The sequence below is a fragment of the Malaya genurostris genome, chromosome 2 (genome assembly GCF_030247185.1).
Source record: "Malaya genurostris strain Urasoe2022 chromosome 2, Malgen_1.1, whole genome shotgun sequence".
NCBI classification, from domain to species: Eukaryota; Metazoa; Arthropoda; class Insecta; order Diptera; family Culicidae; genus Malaya; species Malaya genurostris.
The window spans coordinates 311204917-311230056 of NC_080571.1; the positions used below are offsets into that span (position 1 = coordinate 311204917).

The 25140-nt window shown below is 38.2% G+C and overlaps 2 protein-coding genes across 6 annotated transcripts in view; both read left to right on the forward strand.

Moving 5' to 3' along the window:
* LOC131431109 (neural-cadherin-like) overlaps nt 1-25140 on the forward strand; it is a 1211689-nt gene that overhangs the window by 49957 nt on the left and 1136592 nt on the right. The window lies entirely within an intron of this gene.
* LOC131431111 (uncharacterized) lies at nt 10373-14051 on the forward strand. Of its 4 annotated transcripts, none has more exons than XM_058596623.1 (4): nt 10373-11221; nt 11794-12391; nt 12461-12715; nt 12784-14051. In XM_058596623.1, exon 4 carries the CDS (start codon nt 13295-13297, stop codon nt 14045-14047), a length of 753 nt encoding a protein of 250 aa, XP_058452606.1. In that variant the 5' UTR covers nt 10373-11221; nt 11794-12391; nt 12461-12715; nt 12784-13294; the 3' UTR covers nt 14048-14051. The 4 variants fall into 4 exon arrangements, with proteins under 4 accessions (XP_058452606.1, XP_058452604.1, XP_058452605.1 ...); XM_058596621.1 differs by having other exon boundaries at nt 10373-11021; nt 11090-12391; XM_058596622.1 differs by having other exon boundaries at nt 10373-10782; nt 10894-12391.

Consider the following 25140-nt stretch of genomic DNA (forward strand, 5'->3'; position numbering starts at 1 on the left):
GCGCTATCATTCGTTTGTAAAGCCTCATTTGGATTGGATTTTGGAACTGAATTTTGGAACTAAATCTCACCTGAATTTTAAACTTAATTTTAGATTTAGAATTTACAGTTTAGAGAAGTTAAAACTAAGACTCGTGAACTGAATCTTGATTCTAGATGGTTCCTTGGTCAGATTTTTTAACTGAATGAAGTGTCTTAATTTGAGTTCGGAATTCGTATCCAGAATCAGTGTTGGTGATTGCCGAAAATTTGACAGAAGGTGCTATATTGCTATCTATATTGTATACAACATTTTCAATCCGGTAGAAGATGCTACAAGAACTCGAGTCTCTCAATGCATGAACCGCGAGAGAATTTTTCTACATTTCTTCGCTCCACTTCATACTCTGAGTATTTCACGGCCCATGAAAAAATATACAGTCTGATAATGATCGTTGCTGTGTGGAATTTCCCAAGAGAGGATCGCAAGTTGACAATTATCGCAGAAAATCGAGTCGATGGTTCATCTTGATGTTTCTCATACTAGATTGCAATATTTCAAAACCCTTGTGTGGAGCATTCACATACATTTTCATAGACACAACTTATACAAAGGTTATATGCACATAGTTAGAATAAGCGGCAATAGTAAAATGATTCTATCGCAATTATCCACTGCCCATACAGAATCGGATCGCGAAACGAGAATAAGCGACCGTTTGTTGCTTCAGAGAAGATCCCCACAGCAGCGTGATAACCTTTGATCCTCAGAAATGTCATCGAGAGAAATTCGCTCTCGCACTGATGTCTATTCTATGTTAAATGAGATGTCTATTCTATGTTAAATGGGTGTTTGTTGTTGCGATGATATTAGTCTCTCTTTGATGGCACTGATTCAATCGTGTGAAGAGTGAAGAGTGAACGTTCTTTGATACGATAAAAGCCATCCTTGTCCAGAATTATCATTCTGGAACAAAAATTCCGAATTCCGAAACAAAATTCAAGATATGAATTCTAGATCTGAATTTTGGAACAAAATTGTTGATCTGAATCAGAATTTTCGAGTTAACATCTGAGCCAGAATTTAATTTTTGATTCCAGTTTGTAAATTTGTTCCCGTAATTCAGATTAAACATGCTAGAATTGAATTCGAAACTTGAGTTCTGAAACTAGATTTTATTACTGAGTTCAATGCTTTAAGTCAAGTTCGGCATTCAAGTTCAAAATTCAGTTCTAGAATTAAATTTGGATCCTGAATTCTGTAAATAAGTCCAGTTTCAGAATTTTAAAATTAAATAATGAGTTAAATTTTTGATATCGATTCCGAAACTGAGTTTGGCAACTGAATACAGTTCCTGTCATACTTCAAAATTGATGCTCTGTTACAATTCTAGAAGTGAAGTAGTCAACTTATATGAACGATTATTGATATTCGGAGGTGTGAAAGAAGCATCTCTATTTTGTTCGTATTCACATTCTCCAGTTATGTCTCTAAACATTACCCAACCGCCTTTTTTCTGGAGGTTATCATTTGTTTATAAGGCTAGTAACAAACTGAAACTTAGCAACTGTCAAAATAAGTCATAGTCATTCACACACAGAGCCCAAAAGAACTGTTTATAATCACCGAAACAGTCCTTATTTTTCAGGCAACGATTTGACCTATCTAAAGATGGTTTTGATAGCGAAAGACTATGCAAATTTATGGTGCAATAGTATCAAAGTAGAAAAAGAACCTCAACTTACATTAGAAATTCTACCAGGTTCGTTTCCATAGTCATTAAAACTGCAAACAAAGTCAACTTGCCGTGATCTTGTTATCCGTAAATTAATGATAGGCCCAGCAACAGTATAAAGGTTCGTTTTTATTTTCGATATTGTTATCTACAACGAGACTGTAGACCAATGATCTTTGTTTGCCGCAAAGCCCGACTAGACATCCACAGCCAACAGGCACCTGCCTTTCTTTCCTTCTATCGTTTGATTCGAAACCGACAGTCGAACTGGCACCATTCAGTGCGATAGCAAGTCAATTTAGATTAGGAATATTTGCTCTTGTGATGCTCGTGTGGCTGCCCTGGATTGGAGTTCTTTCTCGACCCCTCGCCGTTCGGTGGTTGGACCCGTATGTCTGATTTTGCCGCAAACCTAGGTTCCTTCTATCAACTTCAGGCGACGACTACCAGCATAACACGGCAGTGTGAATCGAGTATCCTGTTTCGAACACGCACACATCCATGCCTAGCTGTGTTCATTGAACTGGAATTGATCTTAATTTTGGACACCGTCCAGATTCCCTTTTATCGCACCAGTCCATCTTGGCTTGTCGAGGAAAGCATGTCCTAGCATAATCCTATGGCGGATTATTATTTAGTAGGCGTTCGACGGAGCTCGACCGAGAAGATCCGGTTAAACAGTGAATCGTTAGGAACGAATTTTAAGCTACGAACCACCGGATTTCAGTCCGGACAGATTCGTATTTAATTATCATAATCATCGGGTTTGGTTCAATAATTCCTCGGTGCTGATGACAACCAAATTCGAGCGAGGCCTTGGATCTAGATGCATTATGCACTAGCCATTCAATTTTAATTAGCACCCTCGATTGTATGAGGGTAGAGATGTGTTGAACATGAGCTGAATGGCAATAAATTCAGTTCTAATTACAAACAGAATTAATTTGAAATGTCACACTACGAGTTCAGCCAAACGAAGGCACAGATTAGGATGCTGACGAACGACCCACGAGCTGTGTTCAATTTTGCATTATGCTAATCAGGTGGCGTGACTAATGAGATTGTTTTAATGTGATTCGTCGGTCACCGGTATCCACTTTAGGAGAAAAAAAACGAAAACAATCGCAGCATAACAATCGAACATGACATACCACGTCGGTGCCGGTAGTGATTTATTAACACGGCAACTGAATTAAATTGTTCAGTGAAAGATGAAATCATCGTTATTGTAGATTTCTGTTCAGTGAAACAATATGTTTCTTTTGGTACGGGAAACACGAACTCATCATTCGCCACGATGAAAATAAGTATTGTGTATTGAATATAACCTCGACGAGAATAAATTCGATGAAATTTAAGATTCTCGAGACTTTTCAATACATAATTGGAAGTCTATATTTATCATATAATTGAATGCTTATTTGATCTGTATGTATTCCGTAGTCTAGTGTTTGAATGGATCGATTTTTTGGTTTTGGTTTGCTGAAAAATATTGACACTGGTTCAGAGTAAACTGCATTGATCTGACGAAAAGGCACATTCGCCATTGAATTGATTTAATCGCATTTTTCTACGATGAAAAGAACCAGTTGAATAAAGGTCAAGCCGCACTAGGCCGACACGACCGATCCGAGATTTATTTTTTATTTTTCGGATAGGATTAGCTGAACATGCACACATGAGCAGCTCAGTCATTAAACGAAGAAGAAAAACTCGAAGTTGAATCGGTCGGGTCGGCTTACTAATGGTTAACCTTCAAGTGGGATGCAAATTTCTATTTCTTGACTTGGGTTACGGTTCCTAGTTGAGCCATGACCACAGAGATACATACGTCTGCTAACGACTAATTGTGTAAAACCATTTGTCTTATTTCGCACATAAGCAGGAATTTTAATGTTTTGACCAGGGTTCTTATTTTTATACTCGTCCAGTTGAACAGTGGGACTGATATGTATCTGACTACATCAAAAGCAAACGTGATGAATTTTTCTACCAAGTTTCGAGTAAATCTAATTTTTGTATCATTTATGAGAAAATTACCTAAACCAACAAAAAAGGCATGCTACCCGAATAAAAAGTGATAGCAAACCTCTATCTAAGTAATAGTTCTTTTTGCTTTCATTGCTTATTTAGACATTATTTTATTATTGAAATGGCAAAACAATGCTTCAATTTGGTATTATAGCTTGTTTTGCTATTATTTCACAATTTAGAGATATAATTTATATAGGTAAAAGGACAACGTATTTAATAAATTGTTAGGAAGTTTTGATAATTTCTAGATAAGTTTAGAAATTCGTAGTAAATTTAGTAAAAATGCAAGAAAAAACCAAATTTTCTGTGATATTCATGTACAATGTACAATCTTAATAAAATAGTTATTCATCATTTTATTTTATTGTATCACGCATTTGGTGCACATCAACAATATAAATATACTTTTTCAAACCGTCAATCATATTTGCTTAAATATAATTCAAATAAATTTTAGGTTTAATCACTGTATTCTACATTTGTTACTGTGCTCTTGTTTTGGTATTGGAAATACCTGTTGAAAGATGGTTTTTTGGTCCAGTGTTGCTTCACAAAATATTTATTTTGCGCTTAAAGCCGACGTTTCGAAGGAACCTTTCACCTTCAGGGCGAAAACGATGGGAACGGTTATTCGACAACAGTCACTTTCCGTTTTCGATCATTTTCAATGCTTCTATCCACTTGACGAAAAATATTTGTTGTCGTTCTTGTCCTGAAGATGAAGGGATATTACTTCGAAACGTCGGCTTTTAACGTAAAATAAATATTTTGTGAAGCAACACTTGACCAAAAAGCCATCTTTCAATAAATTGCAACAAAGTGGTCGTACCGTCTTCACAATATTGGAAATACCTCCGTTGGATATTACTCTGCCCATGTGGATGATAATTCTAAGTATTCTGTTTAGCTATTTTAACTATTAATTCAGTCTCACGAATATCTCATCTAGCTCTTTTGCTAGTCGGAAACAAGGACATAATAAGGTGTGATTTAACTATTTTCTTCTGATCGGGTAGTGTTCATAGTAGAAGAAAGTGGTGAATTTCGAACCATATTTTGATGTCATAACTCATCTCTTCATACGATTTTTTTAAAGGTTTAAAATTTACCGAATTTTAATATTCGATTTTATGTCAAAGTTATAGGAAGTATAAAAATGTGTTCAATTTTGTCATTTTGAAAAATCGTAGAAAAATTTCGAACCACTTTGCAAATTAAGGCGATTTAAACAAGGACTTATGTAAAACGTTCGTTTAGAAACGTTTGCTACGAAAAAATATCAAATTTTAAAAAAACATGTAGATAAAATATTAATGTTGTTAATGTTGTCAATGTTGTTGTTATTTAATATTTTTTGCTTTTCTCATACAGGAAGGATGCCCGACTTTTTAACCACGGCCCGAAGGGTCGACTGTCATATACCATTCAACTCAGCTCGACGAGCTGAGCAAATGTATGTGTGTGTGTCTTCCGGTTCGGGAGTTACGAGGTAAAATGTGCTCACGGAACGACCGAAATCAGCTCTGCACCTAATTCGTAGTACTGTTTTTGAATTAGTTGATTTTAACAACAAAATTTCCAAAATAACTATGAAATTTATTAAAATTGAGAATTTACTTTGCTGAAAAAAAAACTCTTATTTTTAGAGAATGTGTTTAGTTGGCGAATATCCTGGACACAAACCTGCAATATTTCAATCCAACACGAAATTCTCATTGACAACTAATTTTGTTATTAAAATCAGAAAATTTGATTCTATTTATCTATCACCATCATTACTGAAGGACAGCACAAAGAAAATAAAAATGGAATTGGTCTTATTAAAAAGTTTATTTGCCTAAAACTCATGAGAAGTGTCAAAGCAAAACAATCCATTAAAAAGCTAAAAAGGACAGTCTTGTTGAAACTGCTTGCAAATTGTTTTGATGTTTTTCGCATGTGTTACGATATATCCATATTTCGCATGTGTTATCGATATATCGATTTGTAAAAATGACGTAAACACTTAGTGGAAAGTGTATTTATTCAGAATTTGTGCGCATTTGAAGCGATTGTGCGTAATAATGTTTTTACGCGGAACAGTGAAGTGAGTTTCGGATGTTGCACTCTAATTGTACATGTAAAATGATGTTTTTTGTATCTTCCAATCTTCCGGGCTACGCCGTCCGGTGTACTACTTGTATTCGGTTTTCGTTTTCCGAGTGCTCAAAGTTTTCAGTGAGTGAGTCGATTTCGCGAAGTCAACTGAAGAAAACAGCTATTTAGAAGAAAAATTGTCAAAAAGAAGTCTATGTTTCGTTTATGTCTTTTTCTCCAATACAACATCGTATTTATACCTGCCAATATAGAAAAGACAACTGCGACTGAAATTTTTTTCGGTAGTAGAGTGCCATCTAGTGGCTAGTAGTCATTACGGTATTAACGTTTTTTTGGTGACAGTGCGCCATATAGCTGCAAATTGCAGAAACCAATTCAACCGTTTATGTTGGTTGAAAACAACGTTCTATTTCTCAAATTCAACTAGAAAATTAGTTGAATGGAAATGAAGTGTGCTTTAGCAAAGAAATGACAGCACGTTTAATTGGTGAAATCAACTAAAAAAATAGCCATTTCAACAAATATTTTATCATTTTTAAGGGAATGAGAATTAAAAAATCTAAATTAGCAAAAGTAAGATTTTTTTAGTTGTCTCAAAAAATAACTAACTAAAATCAGAAACTAATTTTTTCGGCAAAATGCTGATTTCGGTCTTTCCGTGCAAAAAATGAATAAAGAGTGCATTCGATTTTCGCAGAGACCGCTCAACTGATTTTTTTCAACTAAGATTCAAATTAAAGGCCTTGTAGTTCCATAAGTTGCTATTGAATTTCATTTGGATCCGACTTCCGGTTCGGGAGTTACGGGGTAAGATGTGCAAAATAAACTAAGAACGTGCAATCGATTTTCTCAGAGACCGCTCATCCAATTTTCACTAACCTAGGTTCAAACAAATGGTCTTACAACCCCATATAATATCACAAAATTTCATCCGGATACGACTTTTGGTTCCAGAATTACAGACTAATAGGTAAAAAAAATCGTTTTCAGGGATTTTTATACATGACACGGAAAATTCAATAAAACACATTCAAATAGCCGTATAATTCTTGAATTGGACATGTTTAGTTGGTTGATGATCAAATACATTGATTTTGGGAGTACCGGATCTTCGTTTCAGATTGCGGAAGTATCGAAAAAAGGCTATCGTGTACTCCAAATCGGAAATCACTCCAATTTCTTAGAAACGGCTGAGCCGGTTTTCATAATCTTAAATTCTAATAAAAAGTTTCTTGGTCCCATAGCCTGTTATTGAATATTATCCAGATCGATCTTTCGGCTCGGGAGTAACAGGGTAAAATGTGCAAAAATATGAAAAAAGTGCACTCGAATTTCTACCGGTCAACCGATTTTGTCGTGAATTACCTTGGGGCGCCTTTTCAAGATTTACCCTCTGAGAGTGTGTTAAATATTCCATCGTGAATATTTCTTGTTGTATATTACGCATAATTACACACTTAAAAATTTGTACATCTTATTAGATACACATAAATGGAGCGTCGCAGTTCACGCAAATTTACGTGGAAGAACATTTAATATTGTGTCTAAAATTCCATGACATGAAATTCATTGAAATAAAAAAAGAGAATTCTGTAGCAACTCACCGCGACTTGAACCGAAAATCATTGGATCGTAAGTTCGCATCTGCTTGGCCGGTAAAAGGTGCATTTAAATTCATACAGTCGCACCTGCTAGTAGAACGCAAGTTACAGTCGAAACCAGTAAAATTCAAGCTCATCTAACATTAAGTCATTACAAATAAAATCTTCAGTCATGTTACAAATTAGGTCTTTATGAATTACATCATATGAGGGATTAAGTCACCTGTAAAATTCAATTTTTTTGGAGTGTAGGGTAAAGTGTGTTAAAATTTTATACCATCACCTAACAGGGCGAAACAAACACTTGACAAATTTTCTAAAGTGGCCTCAAAACTACTCCTTTCGATAGTTATAATCAGTAGACGGCCAAAAAATACGGATTCCGAGGATCATGGTTCCCGATTTCCGATTCCGGAGGCATAGTGGTCATCTTTTCCCAACATGATCTCACTCAATTTTCTCAGCGATGGTTTGACCGATTTTTACAATCTAGGATTCAAACTGATGGTTTTATGATTCTTTACAAAACTTTTGAATTTCACCTGAATCCCACGTCCGGTTCCGGAATTTTTATAGCATCACTTAAAGAGGCGGAACAAAAAACGTCAAAAAAAGTCTAAATCAACATCAAAACTGCCCCAATCGGTAGTCATTATCAGTAGACGGACAAACAAAGCGATTCCAATTATACCTTCGAGAATTGAAAAAAAAATTGATAGAATGATTGATATGAGAAAGACATCATTACACCACTAGGGGGATTAAAACAGGTTGTTGTCTTTAATTTATTGTAAATTGATTTCATGCAAAAATAAAATGTGGTTCAATGATAGATTGAATAGTTTCCTCTTGACCAACAAAACAAAACATCCTATGTTTCACAATAAATGCAATATCAGATCAATCGTATGGTATTTATATATTTGTTTGAGTTTAAGAGGTAAAGTGTTTTTACACCCTAAATTTATGCTAGGTGCACATAACCAATTTCATTTGATTTTACGTTTCGTCTTAGACTCATCAGTGCGTAGCAGTTTATGGTGTAATATAAAAGAAGTGTTTTGCAAATAGCATTAACTTTCCTTCTGCCTAGCGGTTTATGTTGAACCGTCAGGTCGGAGGTAGCAGTTCAACATGAACTGCTACGCACTGATTAGTCTAAGACGAAACGTAAAAGCAAGCAATGAAAAGTTTTTAGGGATAATTGAGCACATGTTGTATAACATTTCCAACGGTGTACAGCATTGTTTCAGTCATTTAATATGGTACAACATCATAATCGCATCACGATTGAACGTTTTCGACCAGTATCGGATGGTTCCAATTAAAGCCTTATTTTCATGAATTCAGTTCCTGAATTTCAATTCAATGGCATCAACACCAATCTGCTCCAGGACCATTCCTGGATTGGCATCGCGTTTCGCAAAGAGGATTAGTGCTCAACAACATACCCAATCAGAGCGCTGCCTTCATGGCTGTGGACTGTGCTGGTAATTTTGCCGTATGACTGATCACTGCACCTTCGCAAAATGGAAAACTTGTCTCCTCAGGACAAGAAAGCAATTAAATTTTAATTAAAGCTGACTCCTCCGCAGCCATGGATGGCGGCGATGGGCGATCTCTGGTTTTGCTGTCCCAGTAACGGTGACAGTGACTGTCTATGTATGCATTTAGCTCGATTCTGACCTGGTGAACGGACCAAAGCTGGCTTTGTGCGTGATTTTTCCACATTAATTCGTTTAATTTGCCAAACATATTTTCCTTTCTACGAGTATGGAATCTAATTAACTTCTCTAATAGGGTTTCGTTATTCAAAGTTATATGTGCTGAAGCATTATCTCCTAACAGTGCACACATCAGTTCAATAATGACAAACTAGTCCTGTCACAGTGTGCCGACAGTCGGTAGGATGCAGAATGTGACGCAATCCAATTTTGCTACTTGCATCGTCTCATGCTTGTCGGGATTATGTACAAGTAGAGTGCAGCAAGCGCACTAGCTTAAGTGGGTTACCATGAGTCATCGTGTGTAGTTTGGTTCAGTAAAATTCTATCCTACGTTCAGCTACCGCTGGTTGTTGTTTTTGTTCTCCCATCTGGTCTCCGATCTAGTTCCAAATGAAAAATGGGTTGATATCATGAATTTTGTGACTATTCCGTTTGTTCGCTTGATATTAATTTTTTCCCGAAATATGATAATTTGTGTTTGAACTCAGTTGGCAAGTTAGTGCAATTTAAACTCAGTATCGCAACGAAACTACCTGGTCTCTAAAGAGCTGTCCTTCGGACATAAATTGTTGTGCTTTTTCGAAATTAAAGCAAGCTTAAACACCAAAAATTCGAAACGTCAACATCGACACGATGCTCCCCGACTCCCCGCAACCGCTTTTTCAAACACCTTGAGTAGATATGAATAAATTGTTAATATTAATGGAATTATATCGGTTTCACTTACCATTGAATTGAAAAGGATTGAAATGTTGATGATCGCGAGCACACTGTGACGATGACAATAGTGCCATTGTGTTCGGTGATGCACGGTGCGGGTTGGGAAATACGGCATATGTCGCTGAAATTGCAAATGTTTATGCATATAAAAGGTTGAAAGGGTTATAAATTTATCTTTCGAAACACTGCAGCCATCAGACATCGGTTGGTGCATTCCCGGTGCTGTCCGTTTTGCCTTGATCGTCTCAGAAATCCCGCACATATCGATTCACCGCGTATTGTACTTTCGGTTTCGCCTTGGTTCATTCAAGCCAGCAAAGAATCTGCTTTGCTGATGATGATGATGGTATAATTCGCGAGACGCCATGCACTCACTTTTGAGCTGTCATCCTGTGTTAGTTATGCTTCACCGAGTTTTGCTCTGATGCAATATGCCATGCCATATGAATCACTTATGGCAGAGCAGTAGCAACAGTCAACCAAAAGACACGGTCGGTTCCACTGGAACGGAGGCAGTGGAGCGGATTTCAGCACACTTCGGATCAGAGTGATACTGTTTCAAAGTATGACAAGATTATCGATGCTGCGTCGACGTACATGATGATGATGATGGCGTTGGCACAAATCGAATATCATTCGATGGCATCGACCGTTTTTTGTCTATCTTCACTTTGTTGTATTCTGTGAAATTTCGATGCTAACGTTTTTTTGTGGCGATGGTGTTTGCAAAAATTGAAAAAGTATCAATATGTGATAAGCATTATACGAGCGAAAAGTTTTTACGATATGTTTGATAATGTTGAAATGGAACCAAAAAAAAACGATGATATTTATCTGGTTTCAAATGTGAAAAATGACTTGTGGCATGTTAGCTAGACTGTAGAGAAGGGTATGAGTGTATATACTAAATATGATAATAATCTGGAGGCTGATAGTAAAAACGCCTTCAATTCGGTTGAAATCCACATGCCAGTATTTCTTACTCCTCCCATAATTTTAGGAAAGGACTTCGTATCAAACCACATGTCATTTTCAATGACGGAAAATCGTCTCTAGCTTAGTTTGTGCCTTATATCAAAGCCCAATGAAAAACATTCTTATCACGGTAGTTTAATGATAGAATGAAATGTAATATAAAGAGAAGTATAATTTCAATGATATAGCTCAAATGTTCAAACTTTTTCTATACATTCCAGAAGATACTTCATCAAACTATGCGCATGTTTATTTAGCACCCTCGATAAAGTTATGTTCTTATCCTGACTACAACGTGACCATTCAAGCTAAATTTATCGTTATGAAGATAGCGGTGAAATGTCAGTATAAATGTGTGTATAGAACAAAATATGCAATTGATTATCTCGTTGATAGCTCAAGCAAGTTTAACCAATTTACAGAAACTTACATTCATATGATAGGCCTTTCAGTCCCATAGAACACAATTAAATTTAATCCGGATCTGGCTTCCGGTTCTGAACTTACAAGACAGAATGTACAAACCGGTAAAAATATTCAATTGATTTTTTGATTATAATTTGCATTACACTTCCAGAATAGTGCGGGGTAAAATGAGTAAAAAATGTAAAAAAAGAACAGTAAATTTATCCACAGATGGCTTAACCGATTCTTAGATTCAAATTAAATGTCTTTTTTTTATAATAAAATTTTTATTGGGCTGATTTGCGTTAGCTTAACGTGGCCGATTGTCTTGTTGTTAGGTGGAAAACAGTGGAAGCCGTATTATGGGGCGACCTGTTCCCCTAGAGTTAGTAAAGGAGTGTCAGGAGGGTGGGACCTATACTGTGTTGATTTTGAACATAATTTGATATTACAAATCATTCATTAATTGCTTGCATGCTTCAAACACCCTTTGCATTTCCGGATTCTCGACGTTCTCCAGATTGTAACGAGGAAGAGACTATACTAAACTCGGATGCTTTGTTGGTGTACTTTGATGTTGGTGTGTCATTTATGGACGGTTTCCAGCAATTCAGCTTGACCAGTGTTTAGTTCGTTTGGGGTAGGACCACTGTAGAAGAAAGAAAGAGAAAGAGAGGGCACTAGATTTGCACGTTTATAGCTTTGAGGAAGTTATAGAGGTAGGTCATGTAAAGGAGATCTCGGGTTGCTAAAACGTCACGGACTGGAACATAAGGTGGTCTACCTCGGGCCCGAAGGGAATCAATTAGCTGGAGTCTGACGTCGCAATACTCGGAGCACACCCAAACAACATGCTCGATGTCATGATAACCGTCTCCGCAAACGCAAAGATTACTCTCACTAAGGCCAACACGATGAAGATGCGCTTTGAGCAAAGAGTGGTTGGACATAAGTCTTGACATTGTGTGAATAAAGTCCCGGTTCACATCCAACCCTCGGAACCAAGCTTTCGTCGATACCTGCGGTATAATGGAATGTAACCACCGTCCTAGATATCCATCATTCCAGAAGGTTTGCCAGCTGATAAGTGCCTCTTGACGCCTTATAAGATCTATTGGGTGAGCTCCCCACCAAGTCCCGGTCACTGTACGGAGAAAGTTGATTTTTTTTTGGCATTTTCGTTTCAGATACCTAATGTGACATCCCCAGGTACCTTTGGAATCGAACCAGACTCCGAGGTATTTGAATGTGAAGGCCTGAGCTAAATTAAATGTCTTATGATTCCATAGCATGGTATTGAAATTCACCCGAATTCGACTTCCATTGGAAATATCTAGGCTGATTTTCACAATCTTATATTCAAATTGAGGTCTTATGGTCTTCTAGATTGCTGTAGTACTTTGTTCGGAACCGAGAACCGACTTTGGAATTACAATTCTTGGGTAAGTAATTATTTCCAGCATCGATAGTTGTTTTCAGAACAAGCTCACTGTAGCTGCACCAATCCAAGGGTTTCGTTTCCGGAAGCTCCCTAAGAACTTGTAGGTAGCACCGAAACGAAACTCAAATCTATTTCTCAGGGACTGCTGGACTGATTTCCACTGGCTACGATTCAAATGAAGACCCTATGGGGTGCAGTTCATGATCATCCCTATCCTGCGCTCTTTGAGTTGTGTGCGCACCTACAGAGAGAATGAGAGTCTATCGGAGACAGTTACACAATCACTCACAGAGAGAACAACGCACCGCAGTTATATTAACCTCGAGCGAAAAGAAGGATGCTTTCCTGACAAACTAAGAAATATATAAAATCAGTTTGAACTCCCGTGAACGGTTCGTTTTTTATTTCGTGTTCGCTTCCGTCCACCACAGTTGGTGACCCCGACGTGATTTTGCAAGTATCGTACGAGTGCGCATTTTCGCGATATTTCGATTCCGGTTTTCTTCGGCCCGATCCGGCAACTTAACCTCACCTCCGTTTCAATCGGCGCGTTCCGGCACCCAATCTTTATTGTTCAACCATGTCAGAAGAGGAAAACGACACTCCTCGCACTGCCGCGGTTTCAGTAAAACTTCCGGAATTCTGGAAGACGGATCCAGAAATGTGGTTCGCACAGGCGGAAGCGCAGTTTGTCTTAGGCAACGTCACGAAGGATGAAACTAAATTTTACCACATCATCGCAAAAGTGGACCATTCGGTAATCTGTCACATAGCCGAGTTGGTTGCAAATCCACCACTACAGGAGAAATACAAAGCCATCAAAGATAGGCTTATCGCACGGTTTGCTCTCTCTCCACAAGCCCGGTTTGAACGGTTACTGGGATCGTCCGATCTCGGTGACATGCGCCCTACACATCTTTTGTCTAAGATGCAGGAACTCGCAAACGGACTAAATGTCAACGACGATCTCCTCAAAATGCTGTTTCTGCAACGGATGCCAGCCCACATTCGACCCGTATTGACCATCAGCGATGGAACGTTAGCCAAGCTAGCGGAAATGGCCGATAAAATGGCCGAAACCCCGCAAACAGCCGCCGTATCTATTAAATCCGAGGCAAATGAAGAGATGCAAAAAATTAAGGAACAACTGGAGGTGCTCAGCACGGAACTTCGTCGATTCAAGCCTGGCCTGACTCAGGATATCGATCGTCGTCGTGGTCGATCGTCGTCACGCTCCAGAAGCGAATCAGAGGTATGCTGGTACCATCGGAAGTACGGAAAACATGCAGAACGATGCAAGCAGCCGTGCAATTATAACCAACCAAAAAACTAAGTGCTTACCCACCCGAGTCGGCCGAGGTGGGCACCGTTTTTTCAAGCCGACGACTGAAATTGTATGACAGGACGAGTGGTATTCGCTATCTCATTGACACCGGCTCCGACGTCTCAATCGTCCCTGCTTCAAAACGAGACAAGCAATCAACGCCGATTCCGTTTTCACTACACGCAGCCAACGGGTCGGAAATCAAAACATATTCGACTAAGCTCATTACTACGGATCTTGGACTAAGAAGGCGTTTCACATGGAACTTTTTAGTATCAGATGTCAGCCACGCAATAATCGGAGCCGACTTCTTAGCTCACTTTGCTCTACTCATTGACATAAAAAACCGAAACCTTATCGATCCTAAGACGAATATGCGATCTAGCGGAGAATTAACGAAAGCTGATGTTCACACGATCACCACCGTTAATTGGAATCACCCATTCCACGAACTCTTGAAAAAGTATCGGGAAATTACACTTCCAGCCACCTTGCGAGCAAAAACAGAACATGGCGTCACACACCACATCGTAACAAAAGGACCGCCAGCTGCATCAAAAGTCAGACGAATGCACCCGGACAAACTTAGAGCAGCTAAGGAGGAATTCGCCTTGATGAGCGAACTCGGAATTTGTCGTCCTTCTAGTAGCAGCTGGGCTAGTCCACTCCACTGCGTAATGAAAAAGAACGGACAGTTTAGGTTTGTCGGCGATTACCGCAGCTTGAACAAAGCAACTGTTCCTGATCGCTACCCCGTACCGCATGTACACGACATTCTTAACTCTCTACAAGGCAAAAACATTTTCACCACTCTGGATCTAGAACGAGCATACCATCAGATCCCCGTGGAGGAAGCAGATATTCCTAAGACGGCGGTGATAACGCCGTTCGGCCTCTTCGAATTCACTAGGATGCAGTTCGGTCTGTGCAACGCCAGTCAGACATTTCAACGGTTCATGAACAAAATACTGGGGGACCTAGATTTTGTAGTCTCGTTCATCGATGACATTTGTATCGCGTCAACAACCGTAGAGGAGCACAAAGAACATGTGCGAGTGGTCTTCGAACGACTGAAGGAAAACGGGCTAGTCATAAATGTCGCAAAGAGCAAATTTGCGCAACCTGAAGTAGAATTCCTCGGCTACGTGGTGAACCAAGAGGGTGTAAAACCACTACCGTCCAAAGTTCAAGCAATCAGCGAATATGCCAGACCATCTACAGTTAAAGATCTCCGTAGATTCCTAGCGTTGGTGAATGTGTACAAAAGATTTATACCCAGAGCGGTAGACATGCAGCTCGAGCTACGAAAACTGATTCCCGATAACCGCAAGAACGACAAAAGGAATGTACTGTGGAATGATTTAGCGTTAGCGGCATTTGATCGTTGTAAGCACTCACTTGCAGAAACTACACTCCTCCATTACCCAGATTCAAAGAAAGAACTGGCGCTCATGATCGACGCGTCGAACACGGCTGCCGGAGCAGTACTGCAGCAGCTATCTGGATCAGCGTGGCAACCACTTGGTTTTTATTCCGAAAAATTTTCGACGCCGCAGAGGAACTACTCCACATTCGGGCGCGAGCTAACAGCTATGAAGATGTCTGTCAAATATTTTCGGTATTTCTTGGAAGGTCGCAAATTTGTTATCTTCACCGACCACAAGCCCCTCACATACGCCATGACAACAAACTCGTCTTGTAGACTCCCTCACGAAGAGCGATATTTAAAATACATCTCATTGTTCACAACCGACATTCGACACATAAATGGAACTGAAAATATCGTGGCCGATGCACTGTCCCACGTGGAAGCATTATCCGGCATCGATCTCTCGGCGCTCGCAGAAGACCAGGAAAGCGACGAGCAATTAAAAGTGCTGTTGAAGTCATCAACATTGAAGATAGAGCCCATTCGAATCCCCAGTGATTCTCGCCCTGTATACTGTGATGTTTCCGTAAATAATTGTACTCGCCCTTTCGTTCCAGAAAAGCATCGTACTAGCATAATGCAACATTTCCATGGTCTGGCGCATCCCGGTACAAAAGCAACGCGGAGGTTGATATGTGACAGATTTGTGTGGGCATCCATGAATCGGGACATCAATAGATTCGTCCGAGTCTGTGTTAATTGTCAGCTGTCGAAAACAAATCGGCACACTATTTCGGCATTAGGAACATTCGACCCTCCTAAATCACGATTTCAGCACATACACATCGATCTGGTTGGCCCGCTACCGCCATCTAACGGAAACCGCTATGTGCTGACCATGATAGATCGCTTCACGCGTTGGCCAGAAGCAGTTCCACTACCTGATATGACAGCGCCTACTGTTGCCAAGGCATTGACTTCCTGTTGGATAGCGCGATTCGGTTCGCCTGAAACAGTAACATCAGATCAGGGACGTCAGTTCGAGTCCGACTTGTTCCGTGAGCTTCTTTGCATCCTTGGGTCACATCACATTCACACAACGGCATACCATCCTCAGGCAAATGGAATAGTGGAACGCTTTCACCGAACCTTAAAGGCGGCGTTGATGTGCCGGAAAGGAATCAAATGGAGCGAAGAGCTTCCGGTGGTACTTTTGGGACTGAGAAGTGCGTATCGCGAGGATTTAAAGTGTTCTACTGCTGAACTAGTTTACGGGCAACCATTACGCTTGCCAGGAGAGTTTTTCGACCCCCCATCTTCAAGCATCGATCGCACGGACTTCGCACAGCAGCTTCATCAATACTTCTCAGGCATGCGGGCACCCAAAACAAATCACCATTCAAAGCCTTCAGTATTCAGACACAGTGCGCTCAACGCTTGCAGTCACGTATTCATCCGTGTTGATTCGGCCCGTCGTTCCCTACAACAGCCATAGGAGGGACCTTATCAAGTGATAAGCCGTAACAACAAACATTTCGAAGTTATCATCTCTGGAAAAAAGCAAACTATTTCAATAGACAGAATTAAACCAGCGTTTTTATGCGAGCAGGACATCGAGCATCACCCAGCGGATGACACTCGTACAGTCGTTACCCGATCCGGACACCGTGTCCGATTTCTGGTGTAACTGGAGGGGCGCCTATGGGGTGCAGTTCATGATCATCCCTATCCTGCGCTCTTTGAGTTGTGTGCGCACCTACAGAGAGAATGAGAGTCTATCGGAGACAGTTACACAATCACTCACAGAGAGAACAACGCACCGCAGTTATATTAACCTCGAGCGAAAAGAAGGACGCTTTCCTGACAAACTAAGAAATATATAAAATCAGTTTGAACTCCCGTGAACGGTTCGTTTTTTATTTCGTGTTCGCTTCCGTCCACCACAACCCTATAGACGAATTTCGCACCAAACCGGATTTGGAGTTGGCTGCACCTTCTCTGATTTGAATGAAACTTTCTGGACAAGTAGACTTTGTCATGAAAAGTTTTTTCCCAAAATTAAAGACTATCTTTTGTAAAGGGTCAATTTTTTACCATTTTTTTTGTAAATAAAAACGGCTGAGTGTCATATACCAATCGATTCAGCTCGAAGAACTGAACAAATGGTCGTGTGTTTATATGTGTGCGTCTGTATGTGTGTTGTCTACAAAAAGGTCGAGATCTGAGAGATGATTGGACCGATTTTGATAAAACCAGTCGAAAACGATAGGTTGCCTCGTCACCCTGAATGCTATTGAATGGTTTTAGATAGAATGATTACTTTTTGAGTTATATTAAGTTTTATTCAAAATTTTCAGTTTTATGACAATATCTGTCACAATTAAACTTGAAAACAGAATATGTTTTTGACATAGATTCCGCACGGTAATAGCTATCCAACAAGCTATAGATTGAGATTACACGGATAAAAATCTATTACCAGTACCATGATTTCTGTCGTGAATACGACTTACTTTACTATGGGGCGCCTTTTCGAAATTTACCCTCTGAGAGAGTGATAAGATTTTGAACGTGAATATCTCTTGTTGTATCTAACGTATCAACATAATTTTTGCTACATGCCATGAAATATGATCACAATTTTATGATAAAATTTTCAGTAGTGTGACATAATCTCAAACCATTTAAAATTAAACTTTTCTGAAATGTTTGGTATAAACGAGTACCAAAGAGGATAATTCATAAGGCGCGTTTGCCTTTCTCGTATTTTGAAAGCTCATAGATCAGTGATCTGTGAAAAAATTTACATAATCTAACTACCAATAGAATCGAAATTTTTCAACTTAACCTTGTATAGCAACAGCATTGAAGTATTTCAATAGTACACTATTGAAAAACCTGTCTCACCAGGCAATTAGAACGCGTTCTGAGGAAGAGAACAAAATATATGCTGCTGTACACCAAATCGTTCGAGAAAAATGTTCCGAACAGTGTTTAATATCGTAGTGAGTTCCACAATTTGGTCCTTCTGCAAGGCAGGAATCAATCCCGTACATCATCCTGATAGTTTCTTTTAATGAAATGCAAATCCGAAATGAAACAATCGACATTAAAATTCTATATGCCGCTATTTTTATAGCCGTTAGGAACGCCCATTAGTGAAAAAGCTACAAACGAAATCATGTAAAAAGAAACCTCTTAGCAAAAATTGGATCAGTTTTGATTCTATCGCCATTGCGAGCGGATGTATTGTATGCCGTTTACAAAGCTCGTTTCGCTTCCGAAAAGAGCAATTATGTCACAGCTGCTAGTCGTTTGCATTGGTGAAAAAACAACGAAATGAGGACAACGGTGGGGAGCATCACACAAAATCAGCCGTTCTAATGGCTCTAAAAATTCAAAAGCACTATTAGGATTTCTTCTTTGCAAATCGAAGGTGAAAAACCTCAGTTTTAGTGCAAATCTAGAACTGTTTGATTAGATTTGTGCACTTTTCGCTGTGTGAAATTCACAGTAATCGAGATGAAGTAAAGCCTTTTTTGTTTTTGCGAAAAATATGAAAATTCAATATTCATACAATTTATCAACTAGTGTTAAGGAACATGTCAGTTGTTTTCGTATTCACGACATCCAGTTATGTCTCTGACATTACCCATCCGCCTTTTTAATCATGATATCATGAAACATGCCTTCTCATGAAATTTTATAAGCAAAATGATTGATATCATGAAAATTTTCATGAAAGATGTGTTGTTGTTCATGATAGCAATCATTTTGCTCATGAACTCATGACTTATTATTCATGATAGACATGATTCATGATTTCATGGTTTTGAATCATGTACCGGCAATGAATTTTTACCCGTGTGATTTTTTAGCCACATGCCTTCAGAAGAATTATAATTTGCCTACATTGCGCGTCACTACACCTTCACAAAAACTAAACTTTCAGAGAAGTATCATTAACGTTATTATTTAGCTGCGTATATCGGAATGCTTTGTACATCCTTCTTCAGTGTATCGGTTTTAACAGTTTAACTTATTGCTTTAATTTATAAAACCGGTACACTGAAAGAGGATGTACAAAACATTCCGAAATGCGTATCTGTATTATAACGTTGGTAATACTTCTGTGAAAGTTTAGTGACTCTGGTAAAGATGTAATGACATTAAATTAATATAGTATAATTAAATTGTACAAAAAAGTTAAAGCGTTCAAACAATTCTAATAACTGCTCTAGCTAAAGTTAGTGGGGGTCCAAAATGCAGTCATCATAAATTTTTCCAATGATTTTTAGAATTTTCTAATATTCTACAAATATATACCGATTTTATCAATATAAAAAATAGGCAAAGAAGTTTTTCCCTTTATATATTTAATTTTTAACCCAATTTTATGTAGTGCAATAGTTATGAAATAGTTAAGAGGTCATGGGCAAAATATAATATGTATTTTTATAATTTGTATCAGCTAATCAGTTCTATTAAATACCAATCGTTGAGACCATATTGGATTTATATTAGATTTAAAGTTCTTCATATGCTGGATGCTACGACAAAGAAAAAGTTATCTAAATTACTTTGAGAAGTAAGAGTTTTTATTTATTTATTTATTTTTTTTTTTATTTGGGAGCAGGGAAAAGCCCGTTGGAGATGAAATTTGGCAATTTCTCTCTCCAGCAGGCATAAAACCTCCTCATTATTTGTATCAACAGATTACAATGATCCAACAGATACATTTAGGCTTCACACTAGAATTAAAACTAACAGTTAAAACAAAATTTTTAACACTATAACTAGTTGAAGACGCCACGCATAACAGATTAGTAATAGTGCTCTTGCTAAAAAGGTAAGAAAGACGAGAAAAGTGGATAGATAAATGGTATACAAGAGTTGGCGGAGGGGATGCTAAACGAGTGCAAATGAACAACGGGGTTAGAATCAGCATGTAGATCTAATTAGTTATCAAAAAGATGTAAGATGACAGAAAAACGACCGGGTTAGAATCGGCGTTTAGATCTAATTCTTGATAAAACAAAATGAATGGTGGAAGACAGAAAAAAAGGAAAGAACGACCGGGTTAATTTAGGCGAGCGAATTAGTTAGTTTACATGTGGTACAATATAAAACTTCGATTAAACTGAATTACATTACAAATAGCTGTATAGTATTTGCTTGTAAAATTGCCCGGGCTCTACAACTAGATAGATAAGAAATCACGGAACAATCGCTTTAGTGCATTTCGGGATAGATTAAAATCAAAACCATCGGAGTAACTATTAAATAAACGACCCATACTAGAAAAAGGCTCTTTATACCCGTAGTTGGTTCTAGCAGCTGGAATTCTAAGAAACGGATGTGAACGAAGACTGCGAAGATGAATGTCGAAATTGACCAACCGTAAGAGATCAGCACAACCGATACGCGATTGTATTGTATTATAAACGGCCTTGTGAACATTCCTTCGAACAAACAGCAGATCCAAGTCAATAAGGCGGCAGCGATCTTCGTAGCTTGGAAGGTTAAATGGATCTCTCCATGGTAGATTGCGAAGAGCGAATCTAATGAATATACGTTGAATAGCTTCAACTCGATCGATTTCAGTTTGGTAATGAGGTGACCAAACAATAGTTGACATGACACCATTTCGCGAAAGCATCAAGTTGAGCTTGTAGAAAGCATGCGTCATCCAGACCATTTATCAGATGATATAGTTTGAAATCATCAGCGAATGATAGCTTGAAACATTTTACAGTGAAGTTGAGATCGTTAAGATAGAGTAAAAATATGAACGGTCCTAAATGACTTCCTTGAGGAACTCCAGAACTAACAGCAAATGGTGTTGTTATCCTTTTATGAATAATAGATAGTAATGGTAGATGTGTGTGTAGCTAACAACCGGATAGTCCAGTCAGAAGACTCTGTGATATAGTCGATTCGACTATTCAGAAACAATCACCCGGCCGAACGTATTAAAGATTGTAACAAAATGTAACATGCAAAATATAGGGGTTATCCTAAGCCTCCATAGTAAGGTTCATGTTTTACAAAAAATAATGAACAGTGCCTTTTGTGATTTCCGGTTTTAAATCACGTTGAAAAAACCCTTGAAGCATATTTTAAAACAGTATTGTCAATATGTCCTATTGCAACATATTGATAAGTTTCCTTCTAGTTCTCATATATTTCCGATTTTCTAGATTACTAATACATTTTATTTATTTCTTTCCAGGTAACTAGTTAGTCATCACATTTTGGATATGTCAATTATTTCTTGAAAGGTAAATCATTTGATAGAGTTATATCAATTCATATGAGTCGTGTGAGTATATGTCCAAAGGGAAAGGTTTTAGGAAAACCTTTTGTTGTAGTATTACCCATCACTACTGTCTATGAATTGCTGCTGTTACTGAATGTCAACGAATTAGAAGATGAAAATACAGATCTTTACGAATCAAAATCACACAAAAGCTAATTTGAAAACAATAACGCCTGTTTATCACCTCTAGAGTTTAAGTGATCGCTCCTGGTGTACACGTCGTTCTTTTTCTATACGTTGGAATCTTAAATTAGCATTAGAGATCGCCCGTGTGTTGCTACTTTGTTATCGATCAAGACCGATTGAGCCTGCAAATTGTGTATACTGCACTGATCCTTGCATATGGATCAATACCAACACCAAACACGTCCGAATGCAGATCTACTTGAGGAGTGAAGAATTATAAGTTCGATGACTGTTGCTACTAGAAACCGAGAAATCGTCTGCTTTTCCACCTGCATCATAAGAAGGGATAGTTTGTTAGATAATTTTCGAATATTATCATATGTTTATTGCTCTGGGTAACCAGCTACTGAGATTACACTGACATTTTATCGTGTGTTGTAATAATCTGTGCAACGTTGTATGAAGTAATGTCGACATTTACTCTCTTACCAAAGTAATGAAATACCAAATAGATCCTCCTAATACTTTAATTCATATCTTCATACAATAAACAAATTATTTATTTTTGTTCATACGTCCTAGTTAAACAATATCTGCCCGGATATAATCTTATGCGCGTCTTTAACTCTACATTCAACCCGAAAAAAAAAATCCTTAATAATCGTAAAAAGGTTCATTGATTAAACATTCTTCGGATAATCGACGGAATTCAGTCTATCCCGATTGTTGATAAGGAGAAATATAATAAGGCATTGTTATTATAGAAAAAGATGAACTATTTTCAAGGAATGATCTCACCATCTTGTTTCCAATTTGCATTATTTTAAGCAAAACATGAAATATTTTTTTGGCGCATACTTGCTAACTTGTCTATTTATAGCAGTTCCAGGTATGTTTTCAGTTAAAAACAGGTTTAATGATCTGACCGAACCATCTGCAGATTATGTATGACTTTTCAATGCTGTTCCTAGTCTGATTACATGTCTATCCTGTTCAGGAATATTTTAAGTTACCCTTACTTACCTTACCTAACAGTTATAGTATCAAGCATACGTCTCTCGGTCCATGGCTGCTCGTCGCCAGCCACTCAAGGCACGGATGCTTTAGAGATCTCCCTCCACTTGATCGATCCACCTTGCTCGCTGCGCTCCTCTTCTTTTTGTAACAGTCGGATTAAATTCAAGAACCATTTTCACTGGGCTGTCGTCCGACATCCTTATGTCATGCCCAGCCCATCGTAGACGTCCGATTTTAGCTGTCCGTACGATGTGTGGTTCTCCTAGCAGCTGTTGCAATTCGTGATTCATACGCCGTCTCCTCGTTTCGTCTTTCATCTGCACTCTGCCATAGATGGTCCTCAGTACCTTTCTTTCGGAAACACTAAGGGCGCGTTGGTCCTCTGCCAACATAGTCCAGGTCGCCTGGCCATAAAGAACAACCGGACTTTTTCTCGATCGAAGGGTTTTTTCTGAGTCCAAAGTACGAACGATTCCCTGCCAAAATACGTCTCTAAATTCCTCTGCTGGTGTCATTAACGGGGGTCACAAGTGAGCCCAAATATACAAACTCGTCAACCACCTCGAAATCGTCACCGTCTATCAATATTCGTGATAGGATCCCAGAGAACCACAAATCGTATAAGGTAGCACGAATTAGATCGTTTAAAACGCTGTTCATAATCACCATCGCATAATCATATAACTGAAGTTCATATTTTTCCCCATATGATGCTATCGCACAAGCTTATTGCGACGATGAGCACACAATCGCATAATTGTTTGAACGACTTCGCCGTATACAGAACTGAACTCGCATTACTTCCATAAATGTTTGGCTATACATGATATCCAAAATTTGTCTGAATTATATCGCATCCCGATCAACAAGGGATAACAAAATTGTATCTGGGATTGTTTTGTTTTTTCTATCTAAATTAGTCATAATCTTGGCCTCGTTAAAAGTTAAAATAACAAAAAATTTAACTCAATTTAACCTAGGTGATAACAAAAATGTTACAAACCTTGATATGTTAATATCAATATTATATCTAAATTTGGTACAAATTTAGTACGACTTTTCAGCTGTTATTACCCATTTTTTGGGGAGAAAGGCTTTATCGTGCAAATCTAAAAATAGATTTCGCGAAGTAAGATGAAATTGCATAACTTTAGGCGATTTGATTTGCGATAAAAAAAATATGAACAGTTAAGTGACTGGTTTCGAACCGGGAAGTTTTGAGTTGCCAACATACGCTACGATTGCATCGGGGCATGAGAACCAACTGAGGTTGGGAGGATATATTGGCATCATATAATGACTAGTGTAAGTCCATATTGCTACAAAAATAATCTGTCGCTCTCCTTCTCTTTCGTCGTTTCCTTCCAACCGGCATAGAAATAACAAAGGGGCTATTTTAGAACTATGAGCTAGCTTTTTTTTATGCTGAAGAATAGTAGTAAATGAACGGAAATGATTAAACTCAGTGAAACAAAACTATCTTATAGAATCAGATAGTTTTTCAGTTTTTTCTTTTTTGTACAAAGAAGGCCGACTTTCGATTCGAATCAGTTCGCTCGTTCAATTGAAGTAGTGAATTGTCTGTACGTGTATGTATGTCGATTGGCAGGTATATTTAATTAAAATGTGCACTTAGTTTTCTCGGAGATGACTGAATCGATTTTCGTGAATTTAGATTAGAATAAAAATTCGTTTGAAAGTCAGTGAAAATCAGAAGTGTATATAACATCGATTCGAATAGCAAGTTTTTATGATTGACGATCAACCAATTGCCTATTAGTTACATAAGTTTGCTATATCCGCAGCCAGAAGCCACGCAAGTATTGTTCAAAAACCATCAAAATTGAACTTTCATTCCGGTTTGATTGTTTGATATCTACCTAAATTGACTCACAGAAAAATGATTCAAATGAAAAGTCTCATAATGCGGGTCGGTTGCTTCAAACTCTACATTGCAAATTTCGAATCCCAGCTCATGGTTCCGGATTGGAAGTAATCAAAATATAACGAAATGAGACTATCATAAATTTATCAGATATGGATAGATTGAACATTTCAAATCGAAAGTATTATGGTGCAATAAATCGTTTTTGTATGATTCATGAATATAAAATGTTCATGCAATGATATAGATGACAACGGGCAAAATTCGATATCTGTAATTCGTAGATCTTATTAATTGATGACCTAACCAACTCATTTCGATTTTACTGATTTTTGATCCAAAAATTGTGAAAGTGATTCGATATTACTTTAGTTTGCGTTAGGCCA

Coding starts and splice junctions, on each gene's coding strand:
- LOC131431111 (XM_058596619.1), top strand. CDS start 13,295: ATGTCAGAAGAGGAAAACGACACTCCTCGCACTGCCGCGGTTTCAGTA.